This window comes from Choloepus didactylus, chromosome 4, assembly GCF_015220235.1.
Source record: "Choloepus didactylus isolate mChoDid1 chromosome 4, mChoDid1.pri, whole genome shotgun sequence".
Taxonomy (NCBI): Eukaryota; Metazoa; Chordata; class Mammalia; order Pilosa; family Megalonychidae; genus Choloepus; species Choloepus didactylus.
The window spans coordinates 105,608,530-105,633,551 of record NC_051310.1 but is presented as its reverse complement, the minus strand read 5'-3'; the positions used below and the strand labels follow the sequence as shown (position 1 = coordinate 105,633,551).

Sequence of the window (25,022 nt, the reverse complement as noted above, 5' to 3'; positions counted from 1 at the left end):
TCATCTCCCTGGTTTCTACTGAGAAATCTGCACGTAGTCTTATTGAGCTTCCCTTGTATGTGATGGATTGATTTTCTCTTGCTGCTTTCAGAATTCTTTGTCTTTGACATTTGACAATCTGATTAGTAAGTGTCTTGGAGTAGGTCTATGTGGATCAATTCTGTTTGGGGTACACTGCACTTCTTGGACCTATACTTTTATGTCTTTCATAAGAGTTGGGAAATTTTCATTGATTATTTCCTCTTATTCTTTCTGCCCCCTTTCCCTACTCTTCTCCTTCTGGGACGCCCATGACATGTATATTTGTGCACTTCGTGTTGTCATTCAGTTCCCTGAGCCCCTGCTCATATTTTTCCAGTATTTTCCCTATCTGTTCTTTTGTGTGTAAGATTTCAGATGTCCAGTCCTCTAGTTCAGAAATCCTTTCTTCTGCCTCTCCAAGTCCACTGATGTATGTCTCCATTGTGTTTTTCATCTCTTCCATTGTGTCTTTCATTTCCATAAGTTCTGCCATTTGTTGTTTTTTCAAGCTTACAAATTCTTCCTTATGATTACCCAGTCTCTTCTTTATATACTTCATCTCTTTTGTCACATTTTCTTTCAACTCATTGATTTGATTTAGAAGTTTTGATTGAACACCTTTAATTAGTTGTTTCATCTCTTGAATCTCAGTTGAGGTGTTTGTTCCTTTGATTGGGCCATATCTTCGTGTTTTCTGATGTGGCTCATGATTTTTTGCTGTCTAGGCATTTGATTTTCTTGATTAGTTTATTCTGCAGGTTGTTTTCTCTTGCCTTGGATTTTCTTGTGGTTTTCTTTGATCTCTTTATTTCTTTATTTCTCTCACAGGCCAGTTGTCAGATTGGCTCTGCTCTCCTGTCTTCCCCCCAAATCAGGCACCTACTGTGGCCTGCCACAGGGATGGGAGTAGGCAGTAGGCACCCCAGCAAATCCACTGTGTATGCGAATATAAATCTGCTGGCTTCCAGTTGTGTTCTGTTTCCCTTGCACTTTCCAAACTGTCCAGCAGATGGCGCTGTTCAGTAACTTACTCTTCAGAGGCTGCTTTGCCTCCTAGCACAGGGTCAATACAGTTGAGTTAAATCTGTGGAATTCCTATGCCTTCACTTTGCCAGCCACAATTGGCTTGATGTGAGGCTACACCTGTAGTAGAGTACTCCCTCAGCTGACCCAGTACTCCAGCCATCCCCAAGGCAAGGAAACAGCTGCTGGCTGCTTCTTCCCTCAAGGTTGGGGGAAGGTTTTTCAGACCCCGGGCTGGAAACAGTCTCTGTTCACATTTTCTGTCTCTTTGTCCCTCACTGACCTGGGACTTAAAATGTCCTCCTCTGTCCCCCTGGTCTTGAATGGTCTCACTGTTGTGAGAGATTTTAAAATCTGTGTCCCTGGTGGGAAGGTTCCCATCTGATGATTCTGTACCTTTCCCACATGGAGACCAAGTGAGGGGGAGGAGAGAGGACCAACTGGTCTGGGATGGAAGATTTCTACCTGATATTTCTTTTCTTTCTTGAATTTGGCATCTGCAGGGCCCTTCTTAAGTTTATATCCTCTTCCAGAGTTTCAAACAATTCAGAATTGTCCTTTTTTTGATCGAATCTCTGGAAATGAGTTTTCAGTAGCTGTTTTATGTTGCCATGTTGATGATGTCACTTCCAGCATGCTATCTTAATGAAAAAACCCTTGCACAAGAAATCCTCTATCTTCCTCCTATGACCTGGGTTCAAAGGAGAGATTTTTTAAAGTATAGTAATAATAATGACTTCTATTTATTGAATAATAACATGAACACAAAAGAATATCATTGACTCTTCACAGGATTCCTTTCAGGGAGATTTTCTATATTGGGACCAAGTCTCAAGAGGTTTCTACCAATATGTGTTCCTTCCCTAAAGCTCCTCATGTGAGTAATTGGCTGAACCATTCACCCAGTTGCTTAAGTTAGAAACCTGCAATTGTCCTTTGACATTTTCTTTTCCCTCATTCTCCCACATTCAGTTCTGCACCATGTACTTTATGCTCCTACCTCTTAAATTTCTTCGGAATCCACTTATTTTTTCTTCATGCCTTTTGCCATCCCTGTAGTCCACGTGAACTCTTTATCTCTTCTTTACTGTATTCTTTAATCTAGTCTCCCTTAGATTATCAATTCTGATTTCCCTCCCAATTCATTCTCCATTCATTACCTGCATAGTAACAGCCAAGAAACGGACAGGTTTGTAATTTAAGGCGTGAAGATGAGACTCTGCCCTAGGGTTTGGCTTGGCGGGGATGGGGGTGGGGTGGGGCCGGGACTCCGAGAAGGACTGAAATAAACGGAGACTGGAGCCAAGGCAGGGAAAAGAGCTGCTTCTCCAGGTTAGGCTGGCCACGCCCACCTGCGCGGCCCGGTATTTCTCCAGCAGCGTCCAGACTTGTGAGTGAGGTTTAGTAGCTGTGCATTTCCTCCCCAGCTCCGTCAGAGGCAAGTCGGCTGTGAAGCGGACCCCAAACCTATCTCCATTTCCTGAATGCCTTGCATCTTCCAGCCGCAGCCCCAGCGCCAGCCTCTGCAATCTATTTACTTCCCTTCTCAGGCCCCGCCCTGCTGTATACAGACTCATGAACTTCCGTTTGCCTGGTCGTCTGGGAAACCGCCTACTTCCGGCCGCTTAGCGGCTGGCGGGAGCAAGATGGCTGGAGAGGGGCTAATGATGGTGAGCGCCGCCGCAGGACCGGGCCGGGAGGGTGGCGAGGCAGTTTGGTGAGCGCTGACTCTTGGCTCCTGGCTTGAGTCCCGTGCAGCCGCCCTTGCGGAGATGCAGAGCCAGGTCCAGAGCGGCTTGGGGTTGGGCGGGGGTGACAGTCTTACTCCTGTTTCCCTGGGAACAGGTCGGCCTAGGGCGGGTCTGAATTCTTTGCAGCGCTGGGGCTGTTCCAGGACTGTGGTCCCCCTTGGTCTGCGTTTAGCGGTGAAGGGAGACTTCCACCAGAAATGGCTCTTTTTCTAGTCCCGTCTTTTTAGCATCTTATGGGGTTTGGAAAATTAGCACTATCACATAAGTAAAGACAGTTTCTGTTAATCCCCTGGATTAGGAATTTAAAGCTTGGAAGCTTTCAGCGTCATTGACTTCTGCCGGTGGACAGGTTTTCAATGCTGTAGTTAGGTTTAGAAAAGTATTGTTATGTGATTTAGCTGGAGACTGAGTTCGGCTTTGATTAAACTCCCCAGAATTGCTGATACACAATAGCCCAGATAAATTCGGCATGACCCAACAGTAGTTGTTTTTGAGGTATATGTCTATAATTGGATATAATTTGTACAAGCAAGAAGTGTGAAACTTGTGTATCTTGCTTTAGTTTTTGCTTTAGGGTTTCAAAACAGGCTAGCCCGTTTGTTAGACTGATTTTAGTTACTTATTCAGAATTTATTTCTCTTTGAAAAACCCTGGAAAACATAAAGACAAAAAATAGCAGCCTTTGGCTGACTATTTGACCATGTAGTTTTAGCTGTTAAGGAACAAGGCAATTTTATCTTCCGAGGCGGGACTTTTTAATTCTATACCCTTTCATTTGCAGAGTTATCCAATTATTTTAGTTTTAATCAGAAAATAGGAATACAGAGAAGGAGGTCTAAAGTGTAAGATATAATTAGTCACTGTAGGTATAGCGAGGTATTCATGTAACAGAATATGAACTTAATTTCTGTGATGGCAGAATTGCCCTGTACTTTTAAATCTCTCAGAATTACTTTTAAGGAGAATGGCTTTTTTTTGTTTGTTTGCTTCAATAAGACTTTAGCACTTAAGCCTGAAGTTAACTTATTATTTTCATTGTTGTCAGATTTAATGCTAGCAGTCTTGTATTGAGCGTAATTTTATCTTTTCAAGTTACCACCACATGGAAATCTGATTTCTGTCCTTTTTGGAAAGTGATAATTATAAATTATCTAATAAAATGAAAAGGGACACATACTCTTTGACCCAGAAATCCCACTTCTAGATCTGTGTTCCATAGAGATAAAGTTGAAACATAGGTATATTGTACAAGGGTATTCATTGCAGAACTATTTGTAGTGGCAAAAAGTTGGAAACAAAGTGAATACCTATTAGGAGAGTAATGGATTAATAGCTTCTGATTTTAACATACTGTGGAATATTATGTAGCCATTTAAAAGAATGTTAGAAGTATGTGTGTTGATATGGAGAGATTTCCATGGTGTACATTCAAGTTAACACCAGATGTGAAGTGAGGTGTACCGTGTGATCTAAAGCTTATGACTTAAAAGAAAAAACACATATGGATCTATAGATGTGGACGTTCACACATGGAGGAATGAAGACTAAAAGCCTGAAAACTCAGATGAAACTGTGAGCAAATGCAGAAGTAAAAATGTAAGAATGCTGCAGTAAATGCATTGAGGCTAGGAGACATCCCAGCATAATTGAGTGAAACTAGTGCAGTGTGGAACACACAAAGTCTAATATGCTATCAGAAATACTTATGGATTATTACCATTTCCTTAGGAAGGAAAATTGGGAACTGATATTTAAATTTTGTATAAATATATATGATAAATGGTTTAGAGTTCTTATTTAACAAAAAGAAAAAGCAAGCAAATAGCTTGGGTTTAAGTTGAAAAAAGATCTTGGAAAACCATGATTTGTACTTATAAAGTTTTTATAACTCCCTAAGTCTCATTATGTGATATTTGTATAAATACCCATGTTTTCACCTTTCAGAACAGAGAAAAATATTACCACTGGACTGGTTTATCTGTGTCAGATACAGTGCCTAGCACATATCTGATATTCCATCAAATTTATGAGATATATAAATGACTGAAGTAATTACATAAAAATGAAGAAAGAGCCAAAAAAACATGATGAATTTACTCTGCATACATCACACCTATGAATGAGAACAAATGGGCTATTAGAATTCTTTCTATCTCAGAATATTCTGAAAAAAAATCTTTTGAAAAGACTCAAATAATTATAGTTTATTTTAATTCCACTTTGTGCAGAAGAGAGATTTATACCCCTGGGAGTCAGATCCCATGTAGGTGGGAGGGCAGTGAGTTCACCTGCCGAGTTGGGTTGGCTAGAGAGAGAGGGCCACATCTGAGCAACAAAGAGGTACTCAGGGGGAGACTCTTAGGCACAATTATAAGCGAGTTTAGCCTCTCGTTTGCAGTAACCAGCTTCATAAGGGCAAGCCCCAAGATAGAGGGCTGGGCATACAAAACCGCCAGTCCTCATTGTTTGTGAGAACATCAACAACAATCCAGGTGAGGAAGTCCAACACTTCCATATTTTCCCACAGCTCTTCAGGAGATCTGCATATATATTTTTAATCTCTGCCCAAATTACTTTGGGATGTGTCGCTATTTCACACTAACCTATACATACCTACCAGGTCTCACTTCCTATTCACAGTTCCATGTAATTATGGTATTTGAACAAACTGTATGTGTTAAATTGTTTAGGAAATATAGATCCTTCACCAAATAAACATCTCTTCCCTTGGTCTCACATGGAAGTTGAAGTTCCTGATCCACCTCTTTTAACATTTTGCCACATCTGCCCTTCCTTCCTCCTCTCCTTCCCTCCCTTCTCTTTCTCTCTCTATTCATTAATCCATATTCTCAATTCTTGAGTGTAGGTTGTATATATCATGCTACTTGAGTACTTAATACTGCCACATGCATTTCCCAAGAACAAGGATACTCACTTATGTAACTACACCTTATCAAGTGCATTTATCAAGTTCAAGATATTTAACATTGATATAAAGCTTAAAGTCTATATTCCAGTTGTTTCATATATGCCAATGATGTCCCTTCGAGCCTTTCTTCTCCTTTGTTAGCTCCCATCCAGGATCATGTGTTGCATTTAATTTTCATTGTGTGTTTAGTTGCTGTTTCTTTCCTTTATTTTTTAATTATGGGAACATATATGCAACATTAACTTTCCTATCGCAACCGATCCCAGGTCTCAGGAGGATTAAACCCATTCAAAGTATTGCGGTACGCTCCCCACCTACCATTACTAAAACATTCCCATCTCTCTAAACAGAAACTTTAATCCCATTCTTCAATAACTCCCCATTCCCCCTGCTCCTTATCTGGCAACCTGTTTTCTAATTTCTGTCTCTGCAAGTTTGCATTCTTTCTGATATTTTCTTCATAGTTAACATGGAGCTTAAATTTGACCTTTTAAATATATAACAATCTCATTTGCTTTCATGCCAACTTAACTTCAATAGTATACACAAACTATGTTCCTATACCCCTCCATTCCTGCACCTTTATGTAGTTCTTGTCACAAATCACATATTTCTACATTATGAGTCCAAACCACTGGTTTATTACATTTTTTAAAAAATTTTATTTTGAAATAAATTCAAATTTACAGGAACAGTTGCAAAAACAATACAAACCCCATACACAGAACTCCAGCATACCCCGACCCCCCTCCCCCGATACCCCCATCCACCAACTTTAACATCCTGTCACACCACCATTTCTTTCCCTCCCTCCGTATCTATCATCCATCATCTATTGCTCTGTCTTCTGAACGTATGAGAGCCAGCTTCACACATCCTTAAACGAACAATATAATTCACATATACATTTCCCATGAACAAGAACATTCTTTTATGCAATCCCATTAAGCACAGCTAAGAAGTTCAAGAAATTCAACATTGATACAAAGCTTACATTCTATATTTCCTCTTTTTTTTTTTTCTTATGTCCCATCTGTGTCCCTTTGAGCCTCCTCTCCATCCTCACATCCCATCCAGGGTCATCCTTGGCATTTAACTGTCTATTTAGACTGTCTTTTTCTTTTTTAAATTGTGGAAACATATATACAGCCTCCCTAGCATTCCATTAGTGGGATTAATCACATTTAGAATGTTGCAATGCTGTCACCTTCCCACCATCCATTACTAGAAATTTCCCTTCACCCCAAACAGAAACCTTACACTCATTTCTTAACTCCCCATTGCTCCTTCCCCCACTTCAATGGTCATATTCTCTGATACTTTCTTTGTGTTTACCATGGGGCTTAAATTTAGTCTCTTAAATCTGTAAGAATCTTGTTTTTCTTTGATTCCAACTTAACTTCAATAGGACACATAAACTATGTTCCTATACTCCTCCATTCCCCCACCTTTATGTAGTTCTTGTAAAAAATTACATATTTTACATTGAGTCCAAAACCACTGATTTATCATTACAGTTTATGTATTTTAGTTCCTGTAGGAAGTAAACAGTGGAGTTACAAATCAAAAATACAGTAGTATTGGTATTTATATTTACCATGTGATCTTTACTGGAAATCTTTATTTCTTCATGTAATTTCAGTCAGTTGTTTAGTGTCCCTTCCTTTCAGCCTGCTCAACTCCCTTTAGCATTTCTTATAGGACTGATCTAGTGGTGATGAAGTCCCTCAGCTTTTGATTACTTGGGAATGTTTTTATCTCCCCCTCATTTTTACCCTCCAGGTGTTTGTGAATTCTCCAAGTCTCTAATGGTTATTGACTTCTATTTGTATTCCATTGTGGTCAGAGAATGTGCTTTGAACAAATTCAATTTTTTTTTTTTTAATTTATTGAGGCTTGTTTTATGTCCCAGCATATGGTCCATTCTGGAGAGAGATCCGTGATCACTAGAGAAGAATGCGTGTCCCGGTGACCTGGGATTAATGTTGTATATATATCTGTTAAATTTCTCTATGTCTCTCTCTCCTTTCTTTGTCGCTCTGTCAGTAGGGCTCCCTTTAGTATCTGAAGTAGGGCAGGTCTTTTATTAGCAAAATCTCTCAGCATTTGTTTGTGAAAAATTTAAGCTCTTCTTCAAATTTGAAGGAGATCTTTGCTGGATAAAGTATGCTTGGTTGGAAATTTTTCTCTCAGAATTTTAAATATATCATGCCACTGTCTTCTTGCCTCCATGGTGGCTGCTGAGTAGTCACTACTTAGTCTTACGTTGTTTCCTTTGTATGTGGTGAATTGCTTTTCTCTTGCTGCTTTCAGAACTTGCTCCTTCTCTTCAGTATTTGACAGTCTGATCAGAATATGTCTTGGAGTGGGTTTATTTGGATTTATTCTATTTGGCGTTCGCTGGGCATTTATGCTTTGTATTTATATTGTGTAGAAGGTTTGGGAAGTTTTCCCCAACAATTTGTTTGAATACTCTTTCTAGACCTTTACCCTTCTCTTCCCCTTCTGGGACACCAATGAGTCTTAAATTTAGACGTTATTTTATCTATCGTATTCCTGAGATCCATTTCTATTTTTTCGATTTTTCCCCATTCTTTCTTTTGTTCTTTCATTTTCTGTTCTGTGGTCCTCGAGGAGGCTGAGTTGTTGTTCAGCTTCCTCTAATCTTGTATTATGAATATCCAGAGTCTGTTTAATTTGGTCAACAGTTTCTTTTATTTCCATCAGATCTTCTATTTTTTAATTTACTCTTGTAGTTTCTTCTTTGTGCTCTTCTAGGGGCTTCTTTATGCCTTTTATATCCTGTGCCATGCTCTTGTTCATGTCCTTGATATCCTGTGCCATGCTTTTGTTGTTTATCTTTAGTTCTTTGATTAATTGCGCCAAGTACTGTGTCTCTTCTGATCTTTTGATTTGGGTGTTCGGGTTTGGGTTCTCCATATCGTCTGGTTTTATCATATGCTTTCAGATTTTCTGTTGTTTTTGGCCTCTTGGCATTTGCTTTACTTTATAGGGTTCTTGCAGGTTATAAAAAATACCAATCTCTAATTTGTCAGATCTACAGCTTGGTGGCTTACACTTTCTCTAACTAACCATTAGATGGTGTCCGCGAGTCACCTATTCCCCTCAAGTCAGTTCTCCCCAACTTTTTCTTTGTGGTGTGTGGGGATCTGATTCTTGTGGGGTTCAGTTGGTGCACTAAGTTTGAGTGTGTTGTTGGTGCTGTCCGCCCTGAATGTGGGGCGTGTGTCTGGGTGGTTAGGGAGGCAGGGCAGCTTTAATAATCAAACCTCCCACGTGTTCCCGGAGATTTAAGGCTGTTGCAAGAGTCTAAGCCTTGTCTTGCCAGAGATTGTCTCTGCCGCTGACCCACAAATCCTTGGTATTGGTGTAGGGTCTCTGGGATTTCCGAGTGGGTCCTCCTTCTCAGCCTCTGCTGAGGGAAGGCTGTGCCACGTCACAAGTGCACACTGGCCCTCCAGGGAAGCCCTGGGCCACCGGGCTGTGCAGGGGTGTTCCCAGCCTGATGTATAGATGGTTGAATGGGGCATGTTAATTTCCCCCTTTTTGCACAGCTCCGCCTTCCCAGTTCTGGGACATTTAGCTGTGGGTGCACTAAAGGCCACTGTCCACGGCTGATATTGTGGCGTGTGCGCGGTGCTGCAGGAAACACTCCCTGTTGCACTGGGTTTTTTGGTGTGGCTCTGGCCTGTGGGTCCGGCCCTGGGCAGGCGCATCCCCAGGCCTCCAGGGGAGATGGCTGCAAGGGGTGTGGTTTCTTTCTCCTTTTGGCTCCCCTCCACCCCCCTGGCCCCGAGACAATCAGCAGAGGTGTGGGAAGGGCTATCCTCCATGCCAGACACCGAGGCTTTGGTACAGCCTGCTCCTGCTGTGCTTCACTGCGTGGTTCTCCCCGTGGTATCCACAGCCACTCCCGGGGTTTTTTTTTTTAAAAAAAGAATTAGTCCGTCTCCAAACGCCAACCCACAGTTTCCCCACACCGCAGCGCAGCTGCTGGACTTTCAGCCGGCTCACTCACTCATTTCAGAATGCAGACTCCCAGTTTCACCAAATGCATGTCCCTGTGGATTTAGCAGACCTTGTCCGGCTGGTGCATTGCTGGAACTGGTGTTCTGGGTCACTTTCTATTTTTTTCTAGTATTTTTCACGGAGGTGTTTTTTTGCCCTGTCTCACCTAGCTGCCATCTTAGGTTCCTCCTATTTATTACATTTTATGCATTTGCCTTTTAGATCCTGTAGGAAGTAAAAAGTGGAGTTTCAAATAAAAAGTACAATAGTATTGGCGTTTATATCTATCCATGTCATTAACTGCACCAGAAATCTTTATTTCTTCATGTGGTTTCAACCTATCATCTATTGTCCTTTCCTTTCAACATGTAGAACTCTCTTTAGCATCTCTTGTAGGGCCAGTTAGAGGTGACAAACTCCCTCGCCTTTTGTTTATCTGGGAATGTCTTACTCTCTCCCTCTTTTTTTTTTTTTTTTTTGGCAGTTTTATTGAGATATATTCACACACCATACAAACCATCCGAAGTATACTATCACTGGTTCACAGTATCTCCCTCATTTTTGAAAGACAGTTTTGCTGAATATAGAATTCCTGGCTGGCAAATTTTTGCTTTTAGCACTTTGAATATGTCATCACACTGCCTTTTTGCCTTCATGCTTTCCGATGATAAATCGGCACTTAATCTTATTGATGCTCCCATCTGTGTGACACATTACTTCTCTCTTGCAGCTTTCACAATTCTCTTTATCTTTGATATTTGGCTGTTTGATTATAATATGCTGCAGCATGGGAGAATGGAACACTAGAGCATTTCACACAGCCATCTTGGTCAGCTTGAAGTTGGACTCTTTCTTTATGTTAAATCGTATTTCCTTTTGTTGATAAGGTTCCCCTTGAAGTCTGTTTTGTCTGATACTAATATTGCTAGTTTGGTTTTCATTTTAATCTTTTTTTGTTTTGTATCAGTTCCCATCCTTTTGCTTTGTTTTTCTTTGCTTTTTCATTTTAGCATACATTTAGATTTCTTAATCCCTCTTAATACTTAGTCTTTTAACTAGAGAATTTCTTTTTGCCTCCTTCCTTCCTTTTTTGGGGGGTGGCAGGGCAGCTCTTTTGCTCCCCTTTTGCCACTCTCATTCCGTAATTCCCTTTCTTCTAGCATGGAAGCTATATACTCTGTCTTCCTTTAGTGGTTACCAACGATATTTTAAAATACATATTTAACTTAAAGTTCACACTTAATATTTTTTATTCTTCTTCATAATATCAAGTACTTTATTACCAGTTGCTCCCTGCCAATTTATACCATTGTTGTTCAGTTTTGTATTTCTTTGTATTTTTCAATTCAACACCACAAGTTATATGTTATTTTTACTTTATTCAGTCAGTAGATATTTAGAATAATTGCTTATTTTACTAGTTCTTTATTCCTTAATTCTGGATTACTTTCCTTCTCCTTAATGTATATCTGTTAAAAGCTTATTTATTGGAAACAATCCAAGTATCCTTCAAAAGACAAGTGGATAAACAAAATGTGGTATATACATATGATGAAACATTTGCAGCAGTAAGAAGGAATGAGGTCCTGAAACATGTGATAACATGGATGAACCTTGGGGACATAATGCTGAGTGAAATAAGTCAGATGCAAAAGGAGAGATATAGTGGATATCATTAATGTGAACCCCCTGGAAAAAGCTTATTTATTGGAAACAATCCAAGTATCCTTCAAAAGACAAGTGGATAAACAAAATGTGGTATATACATATGATGAAACATTTGCAGCAGTAAGAAGGAATGAGGTCCTGAAACATGTGATAACATGGATGAACCTTGGGGACATAATGCTGAGTGAAATAAGTCAGATGCAAAAGGAGAGATATAGTGGATATCATAAATGTGAACCCCCTGGATAATATAAAAATTAGTGTCATAAAATGTAGAATATAGGGGACCTATTGATTGACAGAAACTAGGAAAAGGGGAATGATTACCTAATGTGTACAGACTTGTTATTGATGTTGAACTTAAAGGTATGGAAATGACAGAGGTGACAATAGTTTGTTAATGGGATTGTAAGTATCAGTGACACAAAGGCTAACACTATTGAAAGGGGTTGTTTAAAGTTGTGTATCTCACAGATTAGCACTACAAATATAAATAAGTTCTTGCATGATCTACTGTCACAGGTTCATCTCTACACCTCAAACCTATGATTTCCTTAGAAAAGGTCTGAGCCTAATCAGCTTGTGATTCAATGGGTGTGAGCTTCTTTCAGGCAACCTCCCATTCAATCAAGAGTATAGGGACAGAGAGTAGTTTCAAAATAAACAGCACTCAAGACAAGAATTGACCTTTAACACATTTTTACTAAAGGAGCACTTAAGGGAAAATGAACAAGTTTACAATGTAAAATTTAATTGATACATTACCAAGCCTAAGAGCCCCTACTCCTCCAGATGCAGCTGGACATGAGGTCAAAGAGCTCCCCCTTGTCTCAGTTACAGAAAATTTATAGCACTTGATTTAGAGTAACTTTAAGTCATATTCTATTTTTACATTAAATGATGCTTCATGAACACAAATGTCTCACAAAGCGAAGCATCTCAACCCATGAGTTGTTCAAGATCAAAGGAAGGTATCCATGTTATCAGAGAGTTAGCCTTGAATGCCTGTAAAACTCTACTGATAATATTTTTACTAATTAAGCTATGATTTCTGTAAGAGCAATATAACATACTTTTACTTGTATAAAAATTAGAAAAGAGATTACTGTTACTTGTCTCTAACTTGTTAATGTAGTTTTTCTTATTTTATTCTATTGATTAGTTTAGCCATTGCATCATACTGATAAACATACACTTGATTAGGACTGTGTTCAACCTTGCTACATTATTTACCACTTCTCTATGATTAAAGTAACAGCTGCAGCCCATCCTGTTCTCACAAAGGACTAGGTGATTACATGTTATCTATATCTAAGAAGGTTGTGAGGGCCTTTCTGCTTTCTTGAAAATATTCACAGTTGTTTTTAACTGTTTCGCTTCTACTTCAGTATAATTTTCTAATGTGGGACTTGAAAGGTATGAAACATCTGTTCCAGTTGTTATAGTAAGGCCTTTCCAGTTTTTATTATTTGGAAATTGTACTTGAGGGTTTTAGGTAAAAGTTCTGTTAAATATGCTTCTATATCAGAAGGAATAATTGGTTCTTCACTATCAGAACAGAAAACATCAAGGTGGTATATGAGAGCCGTATAGAGAGAAAGAATCAGTATTCTCATTATTAGATTCCTCACTAGAGATATTATCCTGAACACTACTTCTAAGGTATGATACTTGTACAAAGAGTTAACAACAGAGTAGTATATGGTTAAAACTGCCTATTGTATACAGTGGGCTATATTTAATAGGAATACCTTACTAGTACCGCATCAATACTAGGAGTAAATAATTGGAGGGGGGGATAGGAGTTATGGGGTGTTCTGGGTTATGATAATTGCTTAAAATTGAGAGTGATGTTTGTACAACTAAGTGAGGATACTGTGAGACATTGATTGTTTATTTTGGACAGAATATATGCTATGTGAAATTAGGGACCCCCCTACTTAATAAGTAAAGCCCTGGATCTTGAGGCTTGCTGTTATGAAATTGACTGCTGTAAAGGAGAGTCTAAGCCTACCTATAATTATGCCTAAGAGTCACTTCCAGAGAACCTCTTTTCTTGCTCTGATGTGGCCTTTCTCTGTCTAAGCCCAACTTTACAAATAAATTCATTACCCTCCCCACTATTGGGACATGACTCCAAGGGTGTAAATCTCCCTGGCAATGTGGGACATGATTCCCAGGGATATGTCTGGCCCTGGCATCAAGGGATTTAGAATGCCTTCATGACCAAAAGGGGGAAAAGAAATGTAACAAAATAAGGTTTCAGGGGCTAAGAGATTTCAAATACAGTTGAGAGGCTATCATGGAGGTTACTCTTATGCAAGCTTCTGCTAGATACTGCCAATGGCCACAGTAAGCCAAGCCCAAACCAATAGTATTCCTGAAAATCCGAAAGACTATCCAGTTCCTATCTGAGACTCTATAAAAGTTTCACTCACTGTTTATTTGCCAGAAACTTAAAACCTCCAGATTGTTCCTATGCCAGTTAAGTCCCAAAACCTAGTGGCACCAGTATCTTCAAGAACATCAGCCTGCTGTATCCACCTTCCCCATAATGTCAACATCCCTTTTCAATATGAACAAGTTAGAGTGGTCATGGCCCAGATATTCCTGAAGATTGAGACAGTGATCAAATGAGAAAGAGGAGTAGCAACAGAAAAGATAAGATTTAACAAAGGGTTATGACTACTGAATCATTATATATATTTTTTTATTCTCTAGTGTATTAGAACAGCTAGAAGGAAGTAACTGAAATTGTGGAACTGTAACCCACACTATACTTTGAAATTTTCTCTATAAACACTTGTTAAACCGTACTTTGAAAGTTATCACTGTTCTGTATGTATGTTATATTTCACAATAAAAAAATGTTTAATAAAAAAAGCTTATTTAGTGGGGTCTAAAAGCTCTCAATTTTTATTTGTCTAAAAGTCTTTTTAATTTGTCTTAGTTTTTGAAATTTAGTTTTTATGGGTGTAAGTGTCTAGGCAAACTTTTTGTGTAAAAGGCAAGATAAGTACTTGGGACTTTGTAGTCCATATATTCTCTATCACAACTATTCAACAATGCCTTGTAGTAGGAAAGCAACCACAGACAATACTGTACACAAATGAGCATGGCTGTATTCCAATAAAATTTTACTTATTGACACGGAATTTGAATTATCTATAATTTTCATGTGTTACAGAATACTCTTCTTTTTATTTTCTTTTCAACCATTAAAAAATGTAAAAGCCATTCTTAGCCCATGGGCCATATAAAAAGGGGCTGGATTTGGCCTATGGGCCACAATTTCCTAATTACTTGTCTAGATTAATGTTTGTTCTCATTTAGCCCTTGACACTTGATATTATTCCATTGACTTTTTTTTCTTATTGTTGAAAGGTCAGGGGTCAATCTAATTGTGGTTTTTTTTGTAGGTAATCTGGTGATATCTTTGGCTACTTTTAAAAACGTCTTATTATCTTTGAGGCAGTTCCCTATGATGTATCTAAGTGTGGATTTATTTTCACTTTATCAGTTCATTATTTGTTGAGTATCCAAAATCTAAGGAGTGTTTTCTGTCATTACTTCTGGAAAATTTTAAGGCAATATTTTTTCATCTATAGGAGGTTGATGTAAGAAAAATACATTTGAAGATTTTCTACAAAGTTTTTATAGTTTAAGATATTATCTATTATGTTAAATATTGTACCTTTAAAACCAACTCTGGTAGAACTGAATGCTTGACAATTTCTGTGTAAATAACCTCAAGCTTTCTTTTATGAAACAGTGATTACTTTTTGGTTTGGCTGCTTAGAAATGTAGCTCTAAATAAAATACTATAATGAAGTGTCTAAGAACTTTGTACATTTATTTGTGCATATTTTATTACATTTTATGGTTATAAGTTATAAATATACCTTTCACACTAAACATATAAATATGAATTATACATTATTAATAGTTTGGATAACAAAAGTGCTACTTGGCATTTATTTATTTTTTAGTTTTATACTTAATTTTTTTAATTCAATTTTATTGAGATATACTCACATACCATACAGTCATTCAAAGTGTACAATCAGTTGTTCATAGTACCATCATATAGTTGTGCATTCATCACCCTGATCTATTTTTTGAACACTTTCCTTGTACCAGGAAAAGTGAAAATAAGAATAAAAAAAAAAGTTAACAAGAACACCCAGATCATCCCCCCCACACCCTATTTTTCATTTAGTTTTTTGTCCCCATTTTTCTAGTCATCCTTCCATACACTGCATAAAAGGAGTGTGATCCACAAGGCTTTTACAATCACACTGTCACCCCTTGTAAGCTGCATTGCTACACAATCGTCTGCAAGAATCAAGGCTACTGGGTTGCAATTTGATAGTTTCAGGTATTCTAAGCTATTCCACTGTATTAAAACCTAAAAAGGTTAACTATATAGTGTGTTCTGGGTTGCTAATGCTGCCAGATTGCAAAAATACCAGAGATGGATTGGCTTTTATAAAGGGGGTTTATTTGGTTACACAGTTACCGTGTTAAGGCCATAAAGTGTTCACGGTAATGCATCAACAATCGGGTACCTTCACTGGAGGATGGCCAATGGCATCCAGAAAACCTCTGTTAGCTGGGAAGGCACAAGGCTGGTGTCTGCTCCAAGTTCTGGTTTCAAAATGGCTTTCTCCCAGGACGTTCCTCTCTAGGCTGCAGTTCCTCAAAAATGTCACTCTCAGTTGCTCTTGGGGCATTTGTCTCTCTTAGCTGCTCCTGAGCAAGAGTCTGCTTTCAGCGGCCATCTTCAGACTGTCTATTATCTGCAGCTCCTCTCTCAGCTCTTGTGCATTCTTCAACGTGTCTCTCTCGGCTGTAGCAAGCTTGCTTCTTCTGTCTGAGCTTATATAGTGCTTCAGTAAGCTAAATCAAGGCCCATGCTGAATGCGCGGGGCCACACCTCCATGGAAATTATCCAATGAAAGATCTCACCCACAGTTGAGTGATCACATCTCCATGGAAACATCCAATCAAAAGTGTCCAACCCAGTCAATACCAATATGTTTCCTGCCCACATGAGACTGCATCAAAGATAATGGCCTTTTGGGGGACACGATACATCCAAACCAGCACAAGTGCGTAAGAATGCCCCCAAGAGTGACCTCTTGACTTCATCTGGAATCTCTCAGCCACTGAAACTTTATTTTGTTTCATTTGACATTCCCCTTTTGGTCAAGAAGATGTTCTCAATCCCACAATGTTGGGTCCAGCTTCATCCCTGGGAGTCATGTCCCGCGTTGGCATTTATTTTTTAAACCGTATTCAATATAGTTCAGTTCCTTGTACCTGTATGCAGTAAATGCCTTAATTTCATCTTTGTTGAGCTGTTGATTATTCTTGTTATTTGAATGCTTTAAATTATCAAGAAATATGGTAGCTTTAACAGTAGATTTCTTTTGTCATTTCAGAAAACTCAGTTTCCTGCATCTGTTGAATCTCAAAAAGCCCGGCTGAAAAAAGGTCTGTATGTAGTTTCATTCTACACATATCTTTGTGCAGATTTTTTTTTTGTCTCATTGATTCTTTTTTTCTGTATGTATTAGAGCTTTTTAAAATGTTAAAAGTTGTGGAGCAGCAGTAATAGGCTAAATGTTCTGTCATATCTAGCTTTTATTTCATGGAGTTGTTGGATATTAGGTAATTGGTTTCAACTGTAAATGTTTTTAAATGGGTTTTATTACTATATATGTGTTCTATAATTTTCTACTGGTGGAAAAACCACTCTGTGAATTTCCCCTCAGGCCTAAAATAATTTTATTTATATATTAAGAAAGTATGTGATTTTATAAAAATTGATTTTGCAAAGCCTAAAGAGCCGACACTGTAAAGAGCCACATTTTAAATCTGATTGAAATATGATATATATTTTATTGGAAGGAGCAGGATTCCTTCATTCATTAACCTATAAAGTATTAGGAGGGTATGTAGCAGATGTTCTCCCATGTCTGGTGGATTCCATCTCCTTGCTACTCATCAGGCATTAGAAAATATTCAAACTTTATATGGCAGAAGAGACTATCCAGTCCAGTGTGAGTGTCAGAACCACTTATGGGCAAGGCTTTCGGTTCAAGATGGTACAGTAGAGGCAGTTTTACCCTATTCACCTATCATAAATTGTATGAAAAATAACACAAGAATGAGGGGAAAACAGACACCACCTTTGATGAAGTAAGGAAAATGACACAGTCCCAAACTACAAATTTGGAAACACAGCCACCAAATCATGTGAAGTTAGGATTGAGATGCAGGAACATGCTGGACGCTGAAATGTATTATCTGAGACCTTAGGCACATTATAGATTTTCCTGAAAATAAGAGTCACCATTTTGAAAGACATTTCCAGTGATGAACCATTGGAATGGTGGAGAATGGATCACATTAGTATGGAAAGTTAGGGGAAGGGAGAGCAGTACATGGACACTGTCTAGCCATTTCTGCTTTTCCAGCTGAGGGAGATGATAGGAATGGAGTGGGATGAAGGGGAGAAAGGCATCTAGTAGCAGATTATACTATAGGGAGTCAGTGACCTAAAGGGTTTTGCTGTGAGGCAAACTGGCTTTTTTTTTTTTTTTTTTTCCTGAATTTTTATTTTCTTTTCTTTTATTTTTTTAATTAAATTCAGTTTTATTGAAATATATTCACATACCATACAATCATCCATTGTGTACAATCAACTGTTCACAGTACAATCATATAGTTATGCATTCATCACCACAATCTATTTCTGAACATTTTCCTTACATCAGAAAGAATCAGAATAAAAAATAAAAGTAAAAAAGAACACCCACATCATCCCCTGCATCCCACCGTATTTTTCATTTAGTTTTGTCCCCATTTCTCTACTCATCCATCCATACACTGGATAAACGGAGTGTGATCCACAAGGTTTTCACAATCACATTGTCACCCTTTGCAATGTACATTCTTATGCAATCGTTTTCAGGAGTCCAGACTTCTGGGTTGGAGTCTGGTAGTTTCAGGTATACTTCTAGCTATTCCAATACATTAAAACCTAAGAGGTGTTATCTATATAGTGCATAAGAATGTCCACCAGAGTGACCTCTCGACTCCATTTGAAATCTCTCAGCCACTGAAACTATTTCATCTCATTTTGCATCCCCCTTTTGGTCAAGAAGATATTCTCAATCCCATGATGCCGGGTCTAGATTCATCCCCAGGAGTCATATCCTGCGTTGCCAAGGAGATTTACACCCCTGGGAGTCAGATCTCATGTAGGGGGAGGGCAGTGAGTTCACCTGCCGAGGTGGCTCAGTTAGAGAGAGAGAGAGGGCCACATCTGAGCAACAAAGAGGTACTCAGGGAAACTCTTAGGCACAATTATATGCAAGTTTAGCCTCTCCTTTGCAGTAACGAGCTTCATAAGGGCAAGTCCCATGATAGAGGGCTCAGCATATCAAACCACCAGTCCTAATGTTTGTGGCAACATCAGCATCAGTCCAGGTGAGGAAGTCCAACACTTCCGCACTTTTCCCCAGCTCCTTGGGGAGGGGGGGGGGGGGCTGTAAATATATTTTTAGGACTGATCTAGTGGTGATGAAGTCCCTCAGCTTTTGATTTATTAGAATAGCTAGAAAGAAATACCTGAAACTGTTGAACTGTAATCCAGTAGCCCTGATTCTTGAAGAAGATGTCTGTATAACTATATAGCTTACACGGTGTGACTGTGTAATTGTGAAAACTTTGTAACTGACACTCCCTTTATCCAACGTATGGACAGATGAGTAGGAAAATAAAGACAAAAAATAAATAAATAACAGGGGATGGATAAGGTTATGGGATATTTTGGGTGTTCTTTTTTATTTTTATTCTTATTTATTTTGGAGTAATGAAAATGTTCAAAAATTGATCATGGTGATGAATGCACAAATGTATGATGATACGGTGAACTACTGATTGTACATTTTGGATGATTATCTGGTATGTGAATATATCTCAATAAAATTGCATTAAAAAGAAGATCATAGGCAAAAGGCAGATGAAGAAGTTAATTTTGCCTGTAAGTACTCTTGCTGCACTTTTTTCTTCTGTTTCCACGACTATCACCCTTATAGAAAGAATCATAGTTTCTTCATTGAACTACTACTGTAAGAGCCTCCTACCTGGTCTATCTACGACCATCCTTTTATTGCTCCAATTCATTTTCCATACTGCAGTCTGAGTGATCTTTCCTTTTTTTTTTTTTTATTAGAGCAGTTGTAGGTTTACAGAAAAGTCACGAAGAAAATACAGAGTACGTGCCTTCACACACACAGTTTGCCCTACTATTGACATTTTACATTAGTGTGGTGTCTTTGTTGCAGTTGAATTAATATCGTTTTAACTATATTAGTAATTGTAGTCCATAGTTTACATTAGGGTTCACTGTTCCTTGTTGTACAGTCCTAAGATTTTTAAAAAATTTTTATTCTGGTTGTATATATATAACCTAAAATTTCCCACTTTAGCCACTTTCAAATATACAATTCAGTGGTGTTAATTACATTCATAACATTGTGCTACTCTTACCACCATCCATTACCAAACTTTTCCATCACTGCAAACAGAAATGGTATGAATTGAACATTAATTCCCCACTCTCCACCCCAACCCTTGCCCCTGGCAACATGTATTCTAATTTCTGACCAGAGTATTCAAATCCAATCAGATCACTCTCTCCCAAAAATCCTTCATTAGCTTCCCAGTGTTCTTCTGATAAAGTTAAAACTCATTGACATAGCCTTTACAACTGTGCATGATCTGACCTGCCCCCCCCCCCCCACATCCCGCCCCGTTTCTCCAGCTGTAATGTTCACTCTGCTTTTCCTTGTTTTCTCTGCCCTTTGGGCCAGATGATAACATTCTCAGGAGATCTAGGCTCTTTCCTTTTGTTTCAAAAAGGCTGCTAGAAGTTTGGACTTCACATCAGTATCTCAAGGGAGGAGAAATTATTTTAGCTTTTCAATAGAAAGTGGAAGTTCTTTACTCTGGCCCTGATTCTCTGAACCAGTCACTGTGACCAGGGGCATAGGGTACCTCATTTACCAAGACTCTCATGGCCTACCCAGGGAACTGGTTGAGACTGTGAGAGGTATGATTTCTGAAAGATGTACTGTGCTCTATTTGAAGTACAATTCTCAGAATGAAGAGAAATAGATGCTAAGCAGCAAGCCATGCAAGACCAACTGAGTGAGAGTCTACTCATGTAAAATTGATGAATCTTGAAAAAGAGCTCAGAATAAATGGGACTAAAAAATAATTTCAAAGATTTAATCTAAGAAGCTTTCCTGAAAAAAAGATTTTGGTTTGCTATTTATTCTCTGTTCCATGTGTTTTCTTGTTTCTTTAGTCTTCTTCCTTGCATTCTTTTGGGTTAATTGAATATTTTTTAGAACTCCACTTTAATTCCTTTTTTTTTTTTTTAACTATACCCTTATATCTTATTCTTCTGGTGTTTACTCCAAGTATTACAATATACATCCTTAACTTTTATTAGAGTTAATATTGTATCACTTCACATAAAATGGGTATACTTCATTTATCCACCTCTTTGTTATATATATTTACATATGCAGTAACCCCGCAGTACAATGCTATGATTTTTGTATGAACAGTCATGTATTTCAAAGAAATAGGATGACAAAAAGCATAGTATTTTATTTTTATTGACATATTTACCATTTCTTGTGCGTTTCATTCCTTCTTAAAGATTGAGTTTCCAGCTGGTATCATTTCCATTCCAACTGAAGAACTTCCCTTAACATTTCTGCAGATCTGCTAGTGAAAAATTCTCTTAGTTTTTGTTTATCTGAAATTGTCTTTACTTGGCCTTCATTCTTGAAGGGTATTTTCCCTAGAGATAGAATTCTGTACTGACAGTTATTTTCTTTCAGTACTTTAAAAATGTTGTTCACAGTCCTCTGTGTTCTATTGTTTTGTTGAGAAGTCAACCATCACTCTTATTGTTGTTGCTTGATATGTAATGTGTCATCTTTTTCTGTGGGTGCTTTCATGATTTTTTTTCTATCTTAGCTTTTCAGCAGTTTGACTATGACATGCCTAGGTGTTATTTTCTTTGTGGTTGAACTTCTTGGGATTTGCTGAATTCTTGGATCTTCGGGTTGCTGTTTTTTCATCAGTTTTGGAAAGTTCTCATCCAGTTTCTCTCAAAACTTTTTCTCTTTTTTTCCTACAACTCCAATTACGTATATATTAGACCTTTGATATTATTCCATAGATTACTGGGGCTATATTTATTTTATTTCATTGGATAATTTATATTGATTTGTCTTCAAGTTTACTGACTCTTATCTGTCATCTTCAATTTGTTATTAAGTCTTCTAATGAATTTTTTTTTTATCTCCCATGTTCTGTTTTTTAGTTTTAGGGTTTCCATTTGCTTCTTTTGTATGTCTTCTGTCTCTCTCCTAAGATTTCCTATTTAATACAAGCATGTTTTGCACTTTATAGTAAACCCCTTCTTCCACTTCTTTCTGGCAACCATTGATTTGTTTTCCTTCCTTATAGTTTTGCCTTTTCCAGAATGCCATCCATTTAAACGTATATAGCCTTTTAAATCTGGCTTTTTTTTTTTTTTTTTTACCTAGCATAATGCCATGTGTTTAAGATTATTTTTATTGCTGAGTTGTATTCAAATTGTGTGCATATATTCATCCATTCATCATCTGAAGGACACTGTGAGTTGTTTTCATTGTTTTGGCTTTTATTATTATCATTATTTTTAAAGCTGCTATAAATATTCTCTTAGAGGTTTTTGTATGACCATATGTTTGATTTCATTTGTGTAAGTACCTTGAAGTGAGATTGTTGGTAGTATTATGAGTATATATTTAATGTTGTTAGAAATTGCCAAACTGATTTTCAAAGTAGTTATACTATTTTCTGTTTCTACCTGCTGTGTAGGAATGTTCCTTCTATTCCATATCCTCATAGCACTTGGTATTGTCAGTTTTTTTAAAACCATTCTAGTAAGTATGTGGTAATATCTCATTTTGATGTGCGTTTCCCTAATGACTGTTGATGTTGCATATCTTTTCATGTGTTTGTCTATAATCCATAAATCATCTTTGGTGAAGTGTCCAGATCTTTTGCCCATTTTTAAAAATTGGTTTGTTTTCTTAATATTAAGTGTTGAGAGTTCTTTATATTCTGGGAACAAGATCTTTATCAGATATGTCATTTGCACGTATTTTCTCTCTGTGGCTTGTCTTTACACTCTCTTAACAGTGTCTTTTGAAAAGCAGATATTCTTAATTTCATGAGGTCCAGTTTATCATTTTTTCCACTAAAGCATGTTTTTGGTATAATATTTAAGAAATATGTGCCTAATGCAAGGTCGTATGCTTTCTTCTAGAAGTTTTCTAGTTTTTTATTTTGTATTTGGGTCTGTGACCATTTTGAGTTAATTTATGTTATGGTGCAGATTATGGATTGAGGTTCACTTTTTTCCACATGGATATCCATTTCTTCCAGCACCATTTATTGAAAAGCCTATCCTTTTTTTCACTGACTTCACTTTGCACCTTTGTTGAAAATCAGTTGACCCTAAACGTGTGGATTTATTTCTGGTTCTTTCTTCTCTTTCATTTACTATATGGCTTTCCATTTGCCAATAGCACACTGATAACTGTAGCTTTAAGTAAGTCTTGAAATCGAGTATCATTAGCTTTCCAACTTTGTACTTTATAAAAATTGTTTTGATTATTCTAGTTTCTTTGCTTTTTGTATAAGTTTTAGAATCAGCTTGCTGATTTCTGCAATACATTCTCTGAAAATGTGACAAATATTACATTGAAGCTCTACATCAATTGGGGAAAATTGACATCTAAACAATATTGAGTCTTCTAATTCAGGAACATGGTATCTCTCCATTTTTTTAGGCTTTCTTTGATTTCTTTCATTAACATTTGTAGTTTCCATCATAGCAATCTTGCACATATTTTTGTAGATTTATACATAAGTATTTCATGTTTATTGGTGCTATTTTAAATGGTAATACTTATATCAATTTCCAGTTGTTCATTGCTAGTATACAGGAAAATGATTGAATATTTTTCCTGTTTCCTGCAACCTTGCTAAACTTAAACTCACTTATTAGTTCTAGTAACTTTTTCATAGATTCCTGGAGATTTTTTATGGAAATAGTGATACCATCTGTGAATAGAGGTAGTTTCATTTCTTTGTTTCCAATCTGTATGCTTTTAATTATTTTTTTCTTACCTTAGTGCACTGGTGTTCCGGTTTGCTAATGCTGCCTTTTTGCAAAACACCAGAAATGGATTGGCTTTTATAAAGGGGTTTATTTGGTTACGAAGTTACAGTCTTAAGGCCAAAAAGTTTCCAAGATAAGGTACCTTCACTGGAGGATGGCCAGTAGTGTCTGGAAAACCTCTGTTAGCTGGGAAGGCACATGGCTGGCATCTGCTCCAGAGTTCTGGTTTCAAAATAGCTTTCTCCCAGGATGTTCCTCTCTATGCTGCAGCTCCTCAAAAATGTCAGTTTTATTTGTTCTTGGGGCATTTGTCCTCTCTTAGCTTCTCAGGAGCAAAAGACTGCCTTCAAAGGCCATCTCCAATATGTCTCCGTAAGCTGCAGCTCCTCTCTCAGCTCTTGTGCATTCTTCAAAGGGTCCCTCTTGGCTGTAGCAAGCTTGCTTCTTCTGTCTGAGCTTATATAGTGCTCTAGTAAATTAATCAAGATGTTCATTACAGTATTATTTATAGTATTGGGCTATTGGAAACAATCTACATGTTCAACAACAAAACAAGAGCTAAGTAATGATTCATTCATGCAAATGAGTATTATACAGCTATTTAAAAATATTTATTTTTAAAATAGTCTATAAATAATTATCTCAGTGTACATATAAAAAGATTAGGAGGAGATATGGTAAAATGCTAACCATGATTTTCTGTGAGTGATGGGCTTATGGGAGATTTTTTTTCTTTGCTCCTTTCTATATTTTCAAAATTTCTATAGTTAGTGTGTATTTTGTCTAAGCTTAGATATTTAGATTTTATTTTCTTTTTAAACTGCTTAAATATTTTAAATACATAGGTTCTGTATGAATCTATTCTTGTAAAAAGTTTGAAAAACTTAAAGAAGGTTGAAATACTGGTTAAATCACCATCCAGAGGTAGTCACTGTTAACCAGTTAGTATGCTTCATTTAGACTTTTATACTGTGTGTACATATATGTATACATATATAACTCTAGAAATACATAGTTCGGTGTTGGGTGGATGTTTTATATAAGTGGTATCTATCATATATATTTTGCTAGGTTGGTATATCTTGGAGGATGTTGTAAATTGAATTGTGTCCCTACAAAAGATATGCTCAAGTTTTAACCCTGGGTCCCATGAATGTGAACTTATTTGTAAATAGAATCTTTGAAAATGTTATTATTTAAGATTATGGTGGTCCCTAATCCAATATGACTGGTGTCCTCGGAAGGAGAGGTAATTTGGAGGCAATAGAGGCAGAGGTTAAGTTATGCCTCCACAAGCCAAAGAATGCCATGGATTGCCAGCTACCCACCAGAAGCA

General features: G+C 37.5%; 1 protein-coding gene across 1 annotated transcript in view; it reads left to right on the top strand.

Moving 5' to 3' along the window:
• Positions 1–2,668: 2,668 nt before the first annotated feature.
• The window catches only part of BBS4 (Bardet-Biedl syndrome 4), a 64,093-nt gene continuing 41,739 nt past the window's right edge, over positions 2,669–25,022 (top strand). Inside the window, exons 1-2 of the mRNA XM_037833490.1 lie at positions 2,669–2,714; positions 16,866–16,917. Of these exons, the coding sequence (XP_037689418.1) occupies positions 2,691–2,714; positions 16,866–16,917 (76 nt within the window). The 5' untranslated portion in view covers positions 2,669–2,690. The remainder of the gene's footprint in view (positions 2,715–16,865; positions 16,918–25,022) is intronic.